At 46.6% G+C, this 20,589-nt stretch overlaps 1 protein-coding gene across 1 annotated transcript in view; it reads left to right on the plus strand.

Annotated features, from left to right (window-relative positions):
- The first annotated feature begins 6,762 nt into the window (after positions 1 to 6,762).
- Positions 6,763 to 20,589, plus strand: part of LOC116423981 (uncharacterized) — a 45,178-nt gene continuing 31,351 nt past the window's right edge. The window contains exon 1 of the mRNA XM_076373073.1: positions 6,763 to 8,009. Coding sequence (XP_076229188.1) covers positions 7,589 to 8,009 — 421 coding nt within the window. The 5' untranslated portion in view covers positions 6,763 to 7,588. The remainder of the gene's footprint in view (positions 8,010 to 20,589) is intronic.

Here is a 20,589-nt window from a genome sequence, read left to right on the forward strand (position 1 = left end):
CCAGTGTCTTCGGCATGAGAGGATGAAGGATGATCATCGTGTTCGATGAAGAATGCATTTCCTATCTCCTATGAGGATAAAGTGTCTTCTCGGGGTTGAGCTTTCCTGAAACGGAGAGATTCCTGAATGACGGTGATAACGATTGGTCTGGACGATAACGAGCGCCGCGAAGAGAGATAGAGGGCGACGAGGGAAGGGCAGAGAGGGGCGCCGGCGAGGGAGGTGGAAACAGCGCTCGGAGGAAGAGGACGCCCGAGGAGTGGTAACGACAGAAGAAGCAAAGAAGCCGTGGCACGTGATCACCCGCGACCGGCCAGAGTCAACTCGCTCAAGTAGCCGGGCCCTGCCCTTTGACCCAGCCGACAATTTCGAATTATGTCTCTCCGAGAGAACGGATATACTCCCGTCAGGGACGACTCCGGGCCATGATTCTTCTCGCGGCCTCCGAGACGCCGCGGCGCGCGCCGCGCTGATAGAAATTCTCGAAACGTGAATGACAGCCGGCAGGAAATGCGCCACGTAGCCGCTCGGATTACGCCGGCCCTCGTCCGATTAATTCTTCGCGCTGGATTCGTTTCAGACGAGGATTCAAGTTGTTGGTCCGAAGTTGATGGGTTCTTACACGAGTGTCGGTAGCTTCTACTGGGCGCTCTTCCAGTTTAATGAAGCTTTAATCTATCTGGGATTAGGCTGGAATAAAAGCAGCTGGAATAGATTTCAGTGGGATACGAAGTATAAAATTATAACGTGAAAGCCACATGATAGAATGTTTCGTATAGAACTGGAACACATTTTTATGGAGGTACTGGAAGAATTGAAGCTCGTTAGGGTACCGCGAGTATGCAAGAAGGTTAAGGTAGCAATCAGCAAATGGTATATCTTCAAGTCCTTATTTCTGCAGACCAATTTACAAGGACGCCAAATTAAATAGAAACTAATTTCCGTATCATATTTTACGCATTAATATTCCCTGCGAATGTGTAATCCACCACAGTCCAGTTCTGGCCGCATCAAACAAAACGCTTCGATTGATCCTCAATTCTTCAATCCACAGTGACCACCGAAACCGAAGTCTCCAAACGCGAATCGCCTTTCGAGTCATAGTACACGTAGGATCGGATGAACAGTAGAAAGAAGATCCTCAACAGAGTTGGCTCGTGCCGGCTGGCCGACGGAGAATCCCTGGAGTCCACGATATGCGCAGTTGTTCTTCCCTGAGGAAGACAAATGATCCACTCGGACGCGAGACAGTTAGCGTATCCGCGGGGAGGCTTCATCGTCGGTCTGCAGCGAAGATGAAGGAAGAAGACGAAGAAGACAAAGAAGATGAAGAAGAAGATGATGATGAAAGAGGAAGAAGAAGAAGAAGAAGAAGAAGAAGAAGAAGATGAAGAGGATTTCTGCCTCTGTCTGTTGTCCGAGGGGTCGGCATCGAGCTCTCGCGCAGCGGCTCGCGCTCTCGCGCGCCTTCAGGCAGGCTGACTCGCTCGCTTGATCCCGTGCCATTACGATATTAATGTAATGCCGCTAAAAAGGTGTGTTTGCTCGGTTAGGAGGAGGGAGAGGCGAGCCGAGCCGAGCCGAAGATCGAGCCCACGTAGGATAGTCTTGCCAGATATGGCGTGTGCCTGCGCCGCGCGCCGCGCGCCACGCCGCGCCGCGTCCGCCGGCCACCATCGCCGTCGCACACCGTCATCGTCCTGTTTCGTCGGCTGTTCCCGCGCAGGAACGCTGAGGACCTTCCCTTCTTCCTGCCGATTTAAGGAGAAGACGATTGAACGGACCAGTCCCCGATCATCGACAGAAAAAAGCATTTTCGAAGCGACCTCGACCGTGTTCGTCTGACCGCCATTAACGCGTTACCTACCGGAAACCTACCTCGCGTTTATATGAATAGGTAGTGCCGGAAACGGGTAATCTCGTTTATGGGTTCAGATTTTCGAACTAGGAGTAACTTGGTAATTGATCGTTTTAAGAAAATATGATCGTGTTGTTATTTGTAAAGGAAATCTTTATGTAAAACAGGAAAAATGATCAAAAGCGGAGTTCATTGAAGATTAACCACGTTCTTAGACAATCTGTTCACTTATTCGTTTACATTGACGATCGATCGATTAACCATCGTCCAACTTTAACTCGAATATCCAAAAATACTCATGCCTATGGAAAACAAACAGTTCTCGATACGAAGCGAACGTGTTAAACCCGTTTCCAACGACGATTAGAGTCCGCCGCGTTTCGGCGCAGTATCGGACACGCGTAAAAATCGAGTCGCCGTTTTTTCGGTTTCTTTGGATTGTTGCCGGGCCCCGATCCCGGGCCCGAATCGCCCCCCGACGCGTCAGACGTCCTTTTGTTCCGTTGAAAATTGTACGAACGCCCGAGGGTACACCGGTTAATGGAGAACCGAGTGTGCCCGGCCCCGGAAAGGGGAAACTGAGAGAGCGCGGGTAATCGAAGACCGAGAAATTATAGTGTCGGGTGTCGCGCGTTGCTCGCCACTCGTGGAAATCATTATCGGCCGATTTATGATTCTTTAAACGGCCGGGTCAGGTGAGAACGCCGCGACGCGTTCGATTTTACCTGCGAGTCGCGTCGAGTTTGCCAGATAGTTGCTGATGGCTTTTTTCAAGAAGAACTGTGTGAAATTTCGACGCTTTGGATCCAACGATTTGCGGATTATATGATTCAACGTCATTCTGTTTTAGTTTCATTGAAGGACTCTTACGCTAGCTAATTTAAAGCTAGAAGAATACATTATAAATATGATTTACTATTCTCTTTGAAACTTTATTTGTGAAATAAGCTTCTTGAGAAAATGGATTTCCGAGAACTCAAGCGAGAATATGGAATCTTTTTTCCATCAAACGCGATTGAAGCTCTACTTATTAATACATCGTTCAATTGAAAGGTATAGAACTCACTATTGTAAGTTTCAAGACTTTCCAAACGTCAAAACATTCCAGACATTGAAGAATTCGAGGATATCAAATCCCATCGAAATCAATTCGAATACCGACAGCCTCGAAATCATCGAATCGCGTCGGAACCGGGATTCAAATGGCCCAGACTAGCTGTCGATAGCCGCCTGTGCTGGTCCACGGGGAAGTTGCAACCCTTCCTAGCTAGAGGGTATCCTCTCCGCTTGTTGGTATGGTCGTTTTGACGTAATTGGCGCAAAACTGGACTGACCTGTTTCGTTGTACCTCTGGTGCGCGACGCTCGGTTCTCTCGCGAGGATGTCTCGCCGCGGCCAGTCTTATCTTTTCGAGCATCGTACGCGCGATTCCGCGGCGGCGTAATGATAAAATTGTCACCGGTAGAAGTCGAGGACGGATTAAGATCGAGGGCCTCGGCGACATTGTGCGTATCGGGGCAAGGAACGCCGTTAACGTGTTCGGGCTACCCGGCTCGTAAAATCGCCTCGTAACCATCGTCCACCGGTACGCACGTTGCGCCGGGTGTCCACGGTTTAATAGGGACAATTAAGGAATCGGCGGTTCATTTTATGGCAACTCTCCGCTGGCACGTTTCGCTCGCGTTCTTCGTGTACAGCAGGTGATACGAACTTCGTATCGCGGCGACGACTTCGGGTGTACTTGTCCTACTCGCGAGTTAGCTGTCAGGAGGCTTCTGCAGGGTCTAAATAGTACCACTGAGATACTCATCGAATGATTCCTTGAAGAACCTAGAAAGGCTAAAGAGAAGGCTTTACAATTAGTGCCAATTATCGACTTGCTTTGTAGTTTCTTTTATAACTTGATGGAACTAATTTATTAATGGTAATTTACTTGAGAAAAAGGAGAATCTCTATGTTCGTTCTGTGTTTAGGTTGATTCTTTAATGTGTAACAATTGAAAATATAATAATGGATATTTATTTTGAAGTCAGGAGAATGGAACGATGTTTAGCATTGCTGTGAAAGTATTCGAAAAGAACGATTGAAGTTGAAGAATTGATTGTGACATGTCATTTTTCAGCGTTTCTGAGGTTAACGTTGAGAATAAGAAGTTCACTGGCAAGAGAGTCGCGTGTTCTCGGCCGAGCGCCACGTTTTTGCGGTTTCTCCTCCCTTCGTTGGGCTCCGGACTATCGGTTCGCCTCTTCGAACCGTAACACGCGTGACGCGCTTCTGGCACGCGTCGAAACCCTCCACTTAACGAACCACTCGTGCCCCTGATATTATATCCCGGGGAACTCGATCTTTATCCCTGCTCGTAAATATTGGGTCACTCGCGCGCGTGAGCCACGCTCTTTGGATCGTTGTCGGATAGCCTGTTTTCTCGATAGGAGTGATCCACACGATCATGGCCATGATAGCTGTCCACCCTAATTGGCCCTAAATTATCAACTTTACGCTGTGAACCTTGTGCGCGTATTATTCATGAACAGCTTGAAACTTGAGATAATTCCTCTTTCATTATAAAATGAAATTTATTTAACACCAGTTCCTACAACAGACTACCGACTCTTCTACAAATTTAGTTTCATAATCAAGAATTTATATCAACAGCTTCCACGTTTAAAATAGGTTACAACTAATATAACAAAAAATTCAGTACAATAATTCTTCGTTACTATAAGCTATTAAGTACCAACAATTTCTCTAGTCCCCATAGCTACAAGCTAAGTGCCTCAAAATGTCCAGACGGCAAAAATCCCAAAAACCATCAAGGGAGAAGGTCGAGTCACAAAAAAATAAAAAGAACAGGCTACGAACATCAAATCCTCTCTACCCAATCAGGATCCAAACGACTTTACCAAGTCTAGCCATACCCTAAACCCCCGATCCGCCATATTCAAACCTTCAAAATACCCTACGCTACTATCGCGATCGGCAGGAGCCGTCTCCGAGGCCCATCGTTCGCGGGGGCAGCATGTTTACGGTAAAAGTCATCCAACCCAGGAGAGTATCGACCTCAACCTTCCGGCGTTCGGCCGGTCCAGGTCGGCGAGCGCTCGAAATTCAAGGTCGCGGCTGTCCAATAAAGAAAAAGAACCAGCGTAAAGAAAGAACGAAAAAAACTCGACATACCCGCAAAACTCCCTACGCAAACAACGTGAACCTTACAGAATTTCCGCAGAGGTACCTCTTTACTTCCGGCGGTCAAGATCACTGCAGGCATATCGAGGCACCGCCGGGGTCGGGTCGCCTAGGTGTCGCGGTGGCGAGGGAGGCAAGGAAAGGAGACAACTCGTAGAGAGCGGCGTTACCGGGACGAGCGTGAAGTCGAGGGGGCAGAAAACGCGAGAAGAGAAGACGAAGAAGCCGAAGCCGAAGCCGAAGAAGAAGAGCCCGACAACGACGACGACGACGACGAAGAGAGCAGCACCGAACTGGACGAGGACGAAGAGATCTCTAGAACCAAGAGAGACCGAGGCCCAGCAGGCCAGACAAAGAGACAACTCGCTCTCTCCGTGGCGTGGGGTTGCGCCCACGCCGATGACGTCACCCGTGGCGAACGTTGGCAGTGTTACTCGGCGATGAACGCGTTGGTGTTCGAGCCCGGTCCACGAAGGTGGAACGGAGAGGACCCGAACCCGCGCGATGCAAAAGGGACACACGGACGGACGCACGGGCCCGCGTGTACGCGCGGCCGAGAAGGGAAGGATCATCCAGTCCGCGGAGAGCAACAGACAGCGACGCAGAGAAGGACCGAGAGCCGAGAGGGAAGGTGAACGAACAGGGACACACGCGAACCGTTGCCTAGAAAAGGACAAGCTTCGTTCAGCCGTGGGTCCAAGAGGAACGGGAAGAACGGAGGGACACGCGGAACGCGCGCGCGGCGTGGTGTCGTGCCGCGAGACACAAGACGAGGAGGGGGCGGCGGCGGCGGCGGTGGCTTGCGTGGGGCGGGGGAAAGGAATGAATGGAAATCGCGAGGAGAGACACACGCGGGAGAGACGGATGATTCTTGCCCGAGAGAGGATAAGAGGGGGCAGTGGCCAGGGAGGAAGCGGAGACGCGTTCGCTAAACGGAGGAAGGGAAAGAAGTGGACGAAGAGGACGAGGAAGGACGGTGTTCGTGAAACAAAACGGATGAAGAAGAGAGCAGGATCGAGTTGGAGGATTCCGCAGTCTGGTGGGGGTTGCTCGGGGTGATCAGCGGGGGAAAGGGAGAGCGTATAGCCGGCGAGCGAACAGTATCGGGAGTATGCACAACGGGGTGATGTCGGGACACGTGACAGAGCGAACCGTCGTCCTCGCGGGGATCGCTACCGTGGCCGGCAGCATCGGTAACCTGGATCCGCGCGTCTGCGGTGGCTAACGGCGGCTCGCGCGCGAACCTTCCGACCGTTTCCCGCGCGATCCTCCTCATTAGTCCGTCGCGAACCCCTTTCGAGCACGGAGAGGAACGCGCGGCCCGGCCAACGGCGGACGCGCACGGCCGGAAGATATCCTCCCGCCTTGGCTAAGAGGAACAGAGAGCAGACGAGAGAGCGAGCGTGAGGATTCGGAGCGCGCGCGGAGGCCGCGCGTTTCGCCTCTCTCGATCCGGACCGGAAAACACTCGAGGAGGGAGCGAGAGGAACGAGAGAGAAGCGCGCGCGGCGCGGGGCCTCTCCCGGCTCGTTCAGAAGAAGAAGAAGAGGAAAGAGGGAGAAGCTTATACACACGCTCCGATCCTAAGCGAGCGGAGCTGCGAGGAGCGGAGGAGGAGAGGAAGAGGAGTAGGAGGAAGGCGGTTGAGAAGTAGGAGGAGGAGGGGGAGGAGGAGGAGGAGGAGGACGACGAAGAGCGAGAAAGAGCAGGATCTTCCAGTGATACGATACCGGGCAGCACGCGCGCCGGCACGTCGGGCTTTATCGCGCGCCAACTCGAAACTCGACTTCTTCGTACGCCTCCTTCCGAAGTGTAGCCGCGCGATTTCGAACCCCGCGCGCCGCTTTTCCGATCGCCACCGGCCGCTGGCACGCGACAGTTTCACCGCGCAGTGCGTCGAACCTCTGCCTCTCTGGATAACGCATCCTCTAACCGCAGAGCGGAGCACGGTCCTCAAACTCCACCGTGTCGGTCGGGTTCCGAAAGAAGGATCAAGAGTTTCGGAGGTTGCTCGTCCACGCGCGCGGCGGAAACCGATTTCACCGAGACTTTCTTTCTGTTCGCCGGGTGAAATTCGATCGATCCCCGCTTTCTACCGGCGCCGGTTGATCCTCTCGGTTACGTCTGCTCGCTGACCGTGCACTGGGAAAAACGCTCGAGGATCTTCGGTGTCAGTGTTCCGGGACTATTCCGCGAGAGTGCCCCGAAGAACTTGGGTCCGAGGAATCATCGTCCTCCTCGTCGCTGCTACGGATCCTCTATTCGCTAGAAACGGTGAAGACGCGAACAGTGCTAGGAGGGCGGCCGACAGTGTGTCACGTCGTGACATGTGCAATAGCCCGTCGCCGCGGTGGTCCCAGTGTCCGTCCCCGTCGTCGTCGTCGCCGACGCGGATCACGAGGAGCAACATTAACGCCGCGTTCGTCGGTGGTGCGCCGGAGGCCGCCGCCGGCCGTTTAGAGGAGCGCACCAGCAGCAGCAGCAGCGAGAGCACGTGGACCCGTGGCACCGCGACGAGGGCCGGCGGCGCGACAGGTTGAAAAGATGCTGGCGCTGGCGATGCGACGCGAACACACGACCGGCCGCAGCAATTACGAGCCCGCGAACCCGCTCGCGGGTTTCGATCACCTGCAGCACAACACCGGGAACCCGTTCGCGGTTGTACCGTCCTCTACGGAGGGCCGTCTGAGGGAGGCTGCGGGTCCGGAGCCCGACGGCGAGCTGCAGGAGTTCGTGGACATCGCCCAGGTCCAGCAGTTGTTGCAGCAACAGCAGCAGCAACAGCAGCAACAACAGCAGCAGCAGCAGCAACAGCACCACCATCACCATCAGCATCAGCAACAGGTGGCGGCTGCCGCTGCGGCTTCGTGCATATGGGGCGCGGTGTACCCTCCGCCACCGCCTACCCTGGGATACCATCACCATCATCATCACCATCACCACCATCCGCCACCGCCACCCGCAGGTAACGTTCCCGTACCCTTTGATCGAGTGTGTCTTTCGCGAAACGGTTGCGACACCGTCTTGTCTCTACGTGGGTACCCCTGAAGCTGGACGGTTCCTAGAGGCGACTGCCGTTGAGATAGGCACCTCGAGTTGCCCGGTGATTTGTCGACATTTCTATAGGCTTGATACCGATAACGGCTACCCGCTTATCGCGCGCGGGGTGCGTTTGTCTCCGAAGGACCACGGGAGGATGTATACCTGGCCGGGTTTTTTTCCCCCTCGACGGAGCTCGGCCTAGCCCCGTCAGCTACCGGTATTGGCGCCGATCTAAACACTCGCCGATAATCGATCTTTACGAGCGTCGGCACGTCGAAACCTGTATTTCAAGACCGGCTATTAAGTTTCTTGTCACCGAGAGTCTGGTCTATCGCCGCCTCTCAGCATGTCAACCGCGAAACCTCGAATCGCCGGGCCCGCGAGACACGGTTCGTTGCTGGAAGCGAGCGGGAACGTTTCGGGCAACGAGTGTCGGCTACCTGTTGATCGAGCGTGGTCGCTTTTCGATCTTCCCGGCTCCGTCTGTGCTCTTTGTAGCAATTGATCGGCGGGACGAGGGTCGTGCGCGGTATTCTAGAATACTCTGGGAACCATCCACGGGGTTTGTTGCCCTATCCACGTCGAGATTAGACGCGACGGGGTGGTAGCAAGGGGACGTCAGTTTCGCGGATGCTGGAGTTAATGGTTTGCTTACTGGAGGCTTGTCGATAATTTGTACCGGATTTTTGTACAGTTATGGAAATACTGGTTATTGTAATAGGTGAACGATAGTGTAATCAACGTATAATGGGGATACTGTAATGAATATTTAATAAACGTGTAATGGCAATTTCGATATAATGAAGACTTTGGCAAAGTTGAACATAGATTTCATGTTCTTTTTTATTCTGCATAGACGTGAATCGTCAGCGTCAGAGCTTCTTCTCGTTTTTTGCCTTCCTCGATTAATTGTTTACAGAGGAATTTGCATGGTGACTCGCGCTCGAGTCATTAATACTCTCCTTCACGACTGTGTCGCGTCCGGAAGGAGCTAATTACGCCGGCTTTTTTAATGAATTATTATCGAATCACGATAGCCTAGTTGCCATCATTACAAATATTAATTACTATTTTATTGAAAGGTTTATTAGTAGATTCATTAGGAGATCCTTACTTGTTTATCATTGATTTTTAAGAGGTCGTCAAACGATCGGTAAGCGAAGTGTTAATGTACCCTCCGTCACGTTATTATCACGTTTATTCGATTGCATTCATTATATTTTTATGATTCCTCGACGAGTCGCGTGTGAAACGGTTTATCTTATCACCGTTGGAAACTGACTTTTCCTTCCTTCCGTTACTAATAGAGTTACCAGTTTTAATCAGTAACCCGTAATTAGACCGTGGACGTTCATGTAATCTACGGTTCCTTAACACTAAAACTACCGAGTAGTTGAATCAACTTTTCCAAATTCCTCTACAGAAATTCTCTAGCAATTTCTTAAAGAAATATCTGTTGTCTTCTTGATAATCGCAGAATGAAGTAATTAGGAATGGGTCATTTTAACCCGTCCGGTAGGTTTAGTGTTAAATCAATGTTCCCCGCGGGGATATCCGTTCAATCTCCGCGCGGAGTTCCGATACGCTGAAATCAGCATGAAAATCCCGAGCAAATTCGAATGCAAATGAAGCGCACCGTGAACGCATCAACATCAACGGTCTAATTACGCTTAATCGTATTACCGGGGCCCAGTGATCCCGTGGAAATCGTTCACGCGACAGCGTTTTTCGCGATTGCCGCGGGCAGACGAGCGAGTCCTCGCCTAATCGATTAGCCAGATCGATGTGTGTTTGAATTTTCACGCGATCACCGAGCGATCCGAGTTCATTGTCGGCCTGCCGGCGCTATCAGCGACTTTCCTGCTGTCTACCCCAGCTGACCGGACTCCAAGTAATCGCTTGCATGCTCTTCCCTTCCGTCTGCTTCCGCTTATCAACACGAAACGCTACGCTCCGGTTTGCGCGCGGTCTTCAGCGAATTACGACGATCGGTCGGGCGCGATCGATCGCGGAAAGTATTATCAGCGACGCGAGAAGCATCCCTGGATATCCGGCGAATAGATCCTGCCGTCGGATCGCGGCGATCCGCACGGACGTGGATCGTGGAAAATGCGATCTGATTAGCAGACTGTGGATTTTATATGAATATCAAGATTTAAGACAGCGATTTTATGAAATTGGGATGCGTTGAAGGTTATTTGGTTTTTTGGGGAATATTAATTAGTCGTTGATGAAGTAAGAGGGTTTTTTTAATTTTTATATACATATTTCTAGTTTATATTGTGTACTGTGTTTTGTATTGTTGGCGATGCAACAGTTGATTGAAGTAGTATATAGACTTTTATAGTCGTCGATTGTCAGTGATCTGTAATTGAGATTAAGGTGTCTGCAATTAGCCTTAATTAAGACTGCAGTAAGTTGTAACCGAATTGAAAGTGGAATTTTAATCGTTACTTTGAATGTGTAATGAGATTACGTTTTGCACGATTTTGTCACGCGTAAATCGAACTATTTATATAAAATTTGAAAATTTGATGAATCTTCGTGCCACTGTCCTCGATATACAGAATCAAGATATTGCGAAACCATTTCGTCTACTGATATTGGTTTTACTTAAACATAATGCGGATTATTATTAATAATGGTATCAAATATCGCTGCCATTCAACGTTAAGGTTTCATTTCATTCTGAATAATGAATCTAGAGTTAGATTACCATCCGTCGATCAGAAGTTTCATTTACACGGAACCAGAAAAGTGCTGTGGGAAATATAAAGGGTTTGAAAAGAAAGTAAGCTTATTATATGATTGCGAGTGCGATGGTCTCTTAGATCACAATTGACACACCGGAAACCCGTCGCGATAGCATTAACGATACCGCTTTCCGGTGCTCAATTGCGCGATTGAAAACCGATCGGTTCGCGATTTAACGATCGATCTCATCGATAATTAATTGTTTCAACAATCGATCGGATTAAATTTTACGCAATCTGACAAATTCTGTCCATGCTATGACATATTTTTCACCTCATTTCACAAACCTATCAAAATATATTTTACACTATACAACGAATCACACAACAAAATTACAAAATTACCTAATATTCATTAATACTTCTAAACAGGAGGTACCATTCTTCTCCAATCCATGAATCGAGGTTCGCCGTGAGTCGAGTAAGATCTTCGTTCATTAAATTCAATTTAAAGTCTTTACGAGTCTCACTCGACGTTATAAGGCCGGAATATTCCATCAAAGTGAAAAATTACTTGTATCTTCGAAAATATTAGTTTCTTCATCAATGTTAGTTAAGATTCTCCCCTGTTATACAACGAATTCTACTTGTTTTCAAAGTTTCGAAACTTAAAATCACCTTCTCCTTTCATTCTTTAAGTTTCTCAAGCTTTTCGTTGGTTTACGTGGTACCCGAAACCACACAGCGGTTCAACCACCGTGATTACACGGAAAAAGTAGCCGGTTCCAGATCGAGCCCGATCAGACTCCATTTCCGCGCGTTCCTCGCGGTCCATCGGACGCCCGGTCCGGTTCGGGTACGCGTGCACGCGTCGGTGGTCGATGCGAAAGATAAGAGAAAAGAGGTCAGGCAACGCGGTCTTCGATCTTCCGACGCGCCGTAATGTCATTAAGGATCCCGACCGTGACGATTAATGAAAGAGGCTCGATCTTCAGCGGTGTAAAAAGCCGGCGAAACGGGCCGCTCCTCTTCTCCGAGGAAACAGAAACAATTCGGTGGCTTTTATCTGAAACAATCGTTGCCTCCTGTACGCACGTATATATCATTCGAAAAAAAACACATCGAATCTACTTAATCCAGACCACTCGATCGCATTCCCAATCGTTCGATTAAAAATTCACACGCATGATAAAGCATTAAAACCTTGCAATCTTCTATACTTTTCAAGAAAATACAGACGATTATTATTTCAAACTATCATTTCTTTGATTATTTCAACACTTTACATATAGCAATATAATACTGTCACATTGATCGATATAAAATTGAAAATTCTACATTTTTCAATTAATCTAATTAGAATTGCTCCTTACACGTTGTTCGAGCACGAAGTCAAGAGACACGGTTCGTTGACGAAAGAATCACGTTACCATTCTAGGGTTAAACGGTTCAGAAATCGTTGCGCGCCGAGGATGAGAATAAAGAAAGGATAGGCGTTCGATTGGTAACGGTAAACTTCGCACACGAATTACGAGACAGAAAACACCTACCGTTCCCGAAATGGTCCGTCGGGATGGGACTCCTCGAGTGGAGGTATATTAGAGATTCCGGGAGTTTTTCGGGGACGGTTTCTGACGTTACCAGGTGTAAATTATGTATTCCCGTCGGGGCCCCCCCGTAAACCCGAACAGCTTCGACGCCGTTGGCCCGGATTCGTACGAAAAGAAAGATTGGAAGATGGACCCCGGGGATCCCCCTCCGAGTGGAAACCATTAGAAGAGCCCGGCGGATCGTTGTTGTCGGACCACGCCTAACCTATCCATCCTATATAAATGGAATTATTCGCCCCTACATCAAGCATCCGACGGGAAAGGGGCAAGGGAATCTTTATTCGGAATTAATCTTGTCCCCGAGCCCCGGTGCTCCGTATGTTAAATCCTCTCGTAAAGCCTGCGGCTGAACACGCGCGATCGTTACGACGGAAAGAATCACTAAAAATCGATCGTCTAATCGTTAAACCCTGATCTCGAACGAATGGGCACTTCGAACGTTCTTTCCACTTCTTGGAGAAGATTTGTGGATTATTGATTTCGATCGGCTGGTAAAATTTCTTTTTAATTGTTTCACTTATTGGTTTGGGTACTGGACTTCATTGTACATTACGAATTTAAAGGAATGTATTGTTTTTTTATGAAGGCTCGAACCTTATTGTAAATTAGGGTCTACGATGAATATATGAATTGTATTTTATATTACAATCTTCTCTATTGGATATCTATTAAGGATTCTATTTTTACGTAAAAATATTGAAACACCCAAATCTATATAAAATTCTGACATTTCGATTACCAAGATAATTAATCAAATTGTGGGAGTTTGGAAAATATGTCTCGAGGTATAATAAAATCAACCAGAAACAGTACGACTACTTTGTCAATAATAATTCATCGCCAAAGAAAAATTCTAGATATATTCTACATCCATATTTCCTCTATAGTATAATCCTTGATAATCAAATAATAATATTCAACCTGCACTCAAAAGAATTCAGCAATATTCACGCTGATTAAATTCTGTTGAGAATCTTTACCACAAATCTGACAGGTTATCATAAGGCGAAGGGTTAAAGATCACCATCCCTGAAGTCTCGATCGTATCGACGCGAAAAGAATCCGTCGATTCGTCGCTCGATCGACGTCCTCGCGGTCTCACGGGGTTCCGTGAATGGCGGTTGGAATTCCGTCGTCGGCCGGGTGTCTCGGCGGAGTTCGCAGGTAGCCGATAGGCTAGAGGAATTTTTTTCCCCCAGGCACCGGTGTTCGGTGCACCGGGGGGAGAGGGCGGGGCGGCGAGCGTGGCGAGCGGGGCCGTTAGGGGAGGGGGAGATGGCGAAGGAGCTTTCATAGATCATTGTTTAAAGTGTCGTGGCTTTGTATGGTAACGCGGAGTAAATCGTATGTACACTCCTGACATTTCGTTATTATTGTACGAGCCGTAAGACAGGAAATCGTACATCATGCACGAACCTACGGTGGGCGGGTAAAAGGGAACGAGTCACCTTCTTCTCTCGGGCGTTCGGCTCATTGGCGTTCCCCGCGATGCTAAGTGTTTATACGCCCTACGTCTTTCCTCTTTCTGCCGCGCGGAGGGAACTGCGAATTCGCGGGCCTCTTTCCACGGGCGCCGACGCGACGCGCGCCTCGTTAGAGCGTTCCGCGATCTAACCGTTCACATTGGCGAACTTCGATATTTGGAGCTAGTGATAGTTGCTAATCGGAATTGTCTAGTTGGTAGATGGAAAAGTAGTTAGGAGATAATGGTAGTTAGCGAATGTCGGTAGATAGTGAAGTTAGTAAAGTGGTTAAAGATAGTAGAGTTAGAAAGTGTCGAAACTCTTGTTCTTCCGTCAATCTTATCGCGTATTGGAAATTACTTCTAATAAGATAATTCCATCCGCAAAGTTGTATTGAATGAACATTCCAAGCATCAAGCTTTACGTCTGTAATGAATAAATCTCGTTTTGAATCGGTCATTGTATATTCGAGATGCTTGAAATCCTACATAGGTTAGAAGCGATGCTACTTTAATAAACCTCTCATTAATATCAATCCGATCAGATCAAAAGCTTGTCCGATTAAAAGGAATTCGATTGTAAAGACATCAATGAGACTTAATCAAAATTCGCTTGTAACAGTTGAATTGTCCGCGGTCCAGCCAGGTCGTCCGATGGAAATGACCCAACCAGATGACACCATACTGCCTCCCACGGCTCATTTCCTCGTCTGGTGAATCGCGGAGCCACTCCGCGATCAAATGACAACCGTCTAGCGCCCTGCATTCCGTTTCGCGTTCGCGAAACACGTCGCCGGCCGTGTCTCTCGCCGCGTTCCTTTCGCTAAAAGCATTGTCTAGTATCGGCCGGCGACCAGTTCCTAAGTAATTAGTTTGTCTTCGTCGTCGAACCTTGTCACCGCGGGTTTTGTCGCCCGTTCTCTTTAGATTTCTAGCGAAAAAGCTTCTGTTTTCCGCCTTTGATCCTCTTGAAAAGCACCGTCGTTAATCCCGGAAAGGGGTCCTTTCAATTACCGTCGAACAGCCGCGCATCTCCGACCCGGCGCTCTGCGGACCGCCATGTTTTCGCGCAGAATCGTAAACCGTGATGGCGTCCCGGCTCCTTTCCCAATTTCCATGGAGATTGGCCCGCGCGATTGTCCCGACCGACTCGCGGCAAATCGAGAGAGCAAATGTGACGGACGCTGTCTGGCAACTGGAGAAGCGATTCAACGTCTGCGAGCGTATTTTTTGGCTGTTACTTTACGCGTCAGGAGATTGTCATTTTATTACTATTCGCTGCAAGAGATGTTGGGGTTTAGTAATGAAATCGTAATTTTTAAGTGGAACGTTGATTACTGTTTATGGTTCTGATTAGGCAACCTGTCAACAGTGTTTTAGAATTGACAGATGTCAGATTAATCAATGGCTATAATGTCCAGCTGATTTTTTGATTTCTAATTTCTGATTCACTTGAGTTAGAAGATTGCAACTAGAATTCCATCGTCGAATTCACTTTGATGGATTAGTTTAGAATTTTTACGAATTTGGGAAAAAATTATGTAAGACTTCAGCGGTTGAACGTTGCGAGTCACTGGCTTGAATGGATAATTACCGATGAGTGCACTGAGGATACACGTGTCACAAGGAGATAGTAAACTGTGTTCCTAAAGAAAAATCGGTGTGAGCCGCGTTTGCGTCTGCGTGTAACAGTGACTCATTGTTCTTCTACGGTACATTACCGAGACTTCGTGTAATATTTTTCATGATAATTCGCACGAAATTCGCCTGGTAGAACCGGGATTTATCATCTTAGCATCTCGGAGCGCAGTTTGTCAACTCAAGCTCGAATTTACTCGCGATTTTTGGCCGGCAAACGCCCGCCCGATCTTTGCCAAATTTCCCGGGATCGCGAGATCTTGGACAGAGAGTTACGTAACGCGTTGCCGCGATTTCCATGCGCGACACCTACGTCTTCTTCGGCGTCGCGAAAAACCACCAGTGAGTCACGAACCGCCGATTCAAATCCAGACAATATTCTCTTCCGCGCGATGGAATCGCGGTCCTTCTAACCTTCTCATGGATTCAATATTTGAAATATTCCCTTAGATTTGAAATTTTACCTGTAAGTTGTCATAATACAATTTCATTAAATCTCGTTCAAATCAAAGCTACTGTGTTCCCAACAACGATTCCTCAAACCAATAGTCATCCAAAATCAACGATCCAAAATATTACAGAATTCATCCGAATTTCGAAGATCCCTTCAAATGTTCTACATTCAAATCTCCTAATTACAATAACACATAAATAACTACAAATCCCTTAAAAACCGAATGTAGAATACCTCCACCAACAATCAAAAATACTAATAAGAATCCAAGCGAATCTCAAAGATCCCTTTAAACGCTCTACATTCAAATTTCTCAATTACGTTAACACATAAATCAGTCACACCACAAATCCCTTAAAATCAGAATGCACAATCCCTGAACCAACAATTCTTCAAACCAACAATCCGAAATGCTACAGAGGAATCCAACCAAATCTCAAAGATTCCTTCGATCGTTCCGCGTGCAAATCTCCCGGTTACGCAACGGGGACCGGCGCGTCGTCTAACGGAGCCGCGGCGCTTTGAATGATTTTGAATGGGCCTGGCGCGGAACGATATTTCGGGATTATTCCCGCGGTGACGTTATTTCTGTGCTCGCGGATGCGTTCCCTTACACGTGGCACGCGCTCGCTCGCTCGCACCCAGAAATCCGAGTTCGATCGGCTCGCGGCCGGTTATCTCTTCTCTGGCAGCGTCATCGACGACGACCCAGCCGACGCGACGATTAATCGCTGGGCACCGATAACTTATCGAAGGGGATCGCCGTTTGGACCCGGTCTACCCACGTACGAGAATTATTACGTCGTTCCGTAAATTCGCGCCGATCCTGAAGCCGGTGATCGGATCAATATTTAATGAGTACCTCGAAGCGAGCCGCGCCGGGTTGGGAGGATGTATTAGGTTGCGTGCCGTAAGTAACTCGCGTTCTCCTTTTCTATGTTTATGTCGCGGCCGGACAGCTTACGGTCGACATTTCATTATTATGTATTCCCCGATCGTTATGTACCTTGGAAACGATTGCGTTTATTATTTAACGATTTTTCAACCCGTCGGAACCTTTAACTGACTCAACCTGGCACTGCGGAGCGTTCCCTCGTTAAAGGCACGCGTCAGTTAGACTCCTTATAAAGCCATCTTTTCACTGCGACGCTTTGGGAGTTGTTCCATTTCGATTCGAATGGAAGAGGAATGAATTCATTCGAAACCGTGGATACTACTCTCTATCGTCGCGTATTAATCTAATATACGAAAATACATTTCTAAGCTTGTTTCACGGTTTCTATAATTCCTTCGTTATTGGTTCAACGTATATTCACTTGTTTCTTTACATTTCTGTTTATTTTATATGTTCATCTGTATTGTTGTACAGGCTGTTTCGTAATACTTGAACACTATTTGTTTTCCGTCCAACGAGAAGTGCCACCAGACGTAAACAATGCATTCACGTGCTAAGCACGATTGCTGGGCGCATACTGTTTACGTTTATTGCATCGTACCATTGGACTAACTCGAGTGTTGATTTTCAGACAGGAAAGTATGGAAAAGAGTCGACGTTATCGTGTACACCGACGAGGTGTGCTCACATATTGCGAAATATCCTCTACAGATTCACGTCACTGTAAACGTCATGCTGCAGTTTATCACACAAACCAAAAATGTTCGTTATTCCTCGAAAGCTTTTTTAAAACTCCACGGAAGCACTCTCGAGTACTGTGACACGCGACGCTGACGTTTCACCACTCGACCGCAGGATTATCTCGCTCGGCGACGTAATCGGTGACGACTACAACTAATCGCACGGGCGTTTATTGCAGAACTTTTATAAAAGAAACCCGCGGATAATCGACACACGCGATGAAGGGCGAACAATCTGGAGCGTTCTTTTCGCGGTTTCGATCACGATCGTATTTACAATGCTGAATCATTTGGCCGAGGGCGACGATCCAAAAAGCTCTCGAGTTTTCCTATTTTCCGTCTTTTCCTCGATGTCTCTGTGTCACTTGTTGGGTGAATCAGTTCTTCATCCGAGCTGAGACAAACATGCTTTTGAATAACGCTCGTCGTTCGCTCGGCAAACGCGTGTCGTAAACACACGTGTCGTTGAGTGTCGTTACGTGGCCGCGTGCACCGAAAATCGTACATGATGCCAAGTTTGGTAAATAGAGTGGAAGCTTGTCTGCTCCGATTGGAATTAAGATGGTTCAGATACTCAAATATAAAGCACACGAAAACAAATGAAAAACGCATTGGCCCTTTGCGCTTCAGAAGCTTTTCACTGGAAATACTCAATATTTTCTAATGAGATGCAGATGACATTTTCTGAGATCGAATTGACGATAAATCATACAAGCATTGAAGAAGAATACTATTTTCTTTCAATATTTCATGTATTGATACATTATACAAAGTTTAATATTAAACATCAAACTTTATAATTTTGAAGTTCGAATAATGAAGGATTCGGATAATCATTCTACTGTGCGTAGAAACGATGTATCTTTAGTTTGTTTTTTACAAAGTGAAAGTTATTTCTTAGTGAAAAGATGAAATAAATAATTATTGTACTAATTATAATTTTACTGTATTTCACTAACATTATTATAATTCTGTGATATATAATATAAATAATAGTACTATTAAAATATAAATATTAAAGGAATGAATATTAACACCATAAGGTGTACCACGTAACGAAAGGATAATTCTATTTATATCAAAAGTAATCAACAACAATCATTTTCTAGAACTTCTGTTCTCACTGGCAAAATAATCATTTGCTCAGGAAAAGATACGAGCGCACACGCGCCTGCGTCCGTCATACTTGGCTACACTGCCCGCCGTTTCGCCGTTTGCCAAAATGATCGCCGTCGTCATCGATGATGCTCCTCCAGTGCCGTCATTACGCTAAACGTCACGGGACTCGGTGAATCAGTCGTCGGGAATAACTGGGCGGATTAGATTCCGCACAATTTTGGAATTAGAAACAATACTCTGACGAGCAACGACGGATTCCGTTCCGCTGACGTAACCGTCGCATACTTGGAAATTCCACGATTTTGAACCATGATCTTTCGATGCAACTTTCTCGCGCATGTGGATACAAAATTCTTCCATTACGCGAGATGCAGACATGTTCTTCGATTTCGAGATAGTTTCTTGCCCAGTACGTTAAGCTTTAAAGTGGGATCCGCAATTATTCTAATTTCTCGAACGGTCCCTGTATTCTCTCATGTCTCTTGATATTCTCTTTTCAGTTTTTCATGTTGCATGCATTATTAACCCCTTTCCATATAATATCGCGTTAGACACGTGGTGAAGATTTTTAACAGAATTTGCGAGCGTGAATATTACTCAATTCTTTTGAATCCAAATTAAATATTATTCTTCTGTTATTATATATTATACTGTAGAGCAAACAGACATAGAATGTACGTAGAATTTTTCTCTTTTCCCAATAAATTATTAATTACAAAGTAGTTGTATCGATAATAGTTATGATATATATCATAAGACAAGGGGTAATAAGATTCTAAAGATCTACTATTTCAATTTTCAATATCATATTTGTATTATGTAGGTTTAAATAAATGTAATAAAGAATCAAAGGTATTGGGAGATGACAGAAAGTTATCAGACAGAATTTTTCAAATATTATAAAGAAATAACAAATACTGGAGAATAGAAAATAAATTCTCTAGCTGGTCTAAACGTTGTTTATTATTTTTCGATACTTTTCTCTTGGCTAAAGGTTTTATTTCAGAAAGAATGGAAATGAATGACGTATTTAATGAATGTAATGGAAGAATGGTGCCTATACAGATCGGCGTGAAGTTTGACGAGCACGTGAAAAATATTGTTGGAGTAAACGATCGCGGGTGGGCCAACAGATCGTCTTCGTCGGTCGCCGGCTAACGCGAGAAAAAATCTTTCAATTACAGCAACGGTACCATGGTCAGCGTCTTTTTTTTTCTTTTGTCGCTTCATCGAATGGCCCGTCGACGAAACAAAGACCGGAAGGTGGCCGCGATCGTAAACGCGATTCGTTATCCTTTCGCCCGGCCAGGACACATCGCGAAGATCCTCCTCCGCTCTCGGTTAAACTCGAGTTCGACGTCCGATCATGATTTTCTTTCGGTCGACCATCGACAGTACCATATTTGGACGGAACGTTGGTGAAAATTTCATTTTGAACTTGCGCGTTGAGTCTCGGAAACAAATTAACAGATCTTCCATGAGTGATCTTAGATACAACGATTTTAAGGATCCTAATGATCAATCAAAATGCTTTTTACCTAGCTAAATATTCGAAAAAGCTCTAGTATCACGTTACATAATAATCTTTTGATATTCCAGAAACATTGAAACATTCTGACAAAGAAATTTGATTCTAAGGTTCAATTATTAATCACCAATCTCAATTCACAATTAGTCATTTTAATTTATTATATAATTTCATTGAAACATTCTCTAATGTTGAAATCTTACAAAAACCAATCAATCGACCAACAGAAGACTACAAAGCTACAAAATCTTTTTCTTCAGTTTTGAATTTCGTGTATAATAATCTATATTGCAACAAAGGTTTAGCGACCGCTAATTTCTACTGAGTAAACGAACAAATAAATGAAAAAATCGGTTTGGATCTG

This window comes from Nomia melanderi, chromosome 13 (assembly GCF_051020985.1).
Source record: "Nomia melanderi isolate GNS246 chromosome 13, iyNomMela1, whole genome shotgun sequence".
Taxonomy (NCBI): domain Eukaryota; kingdom Metazoa; phylum Arthropoda; class Insecta; order Hymenoptera; family Halictidae; genus Nomia; species Nomia melanderi.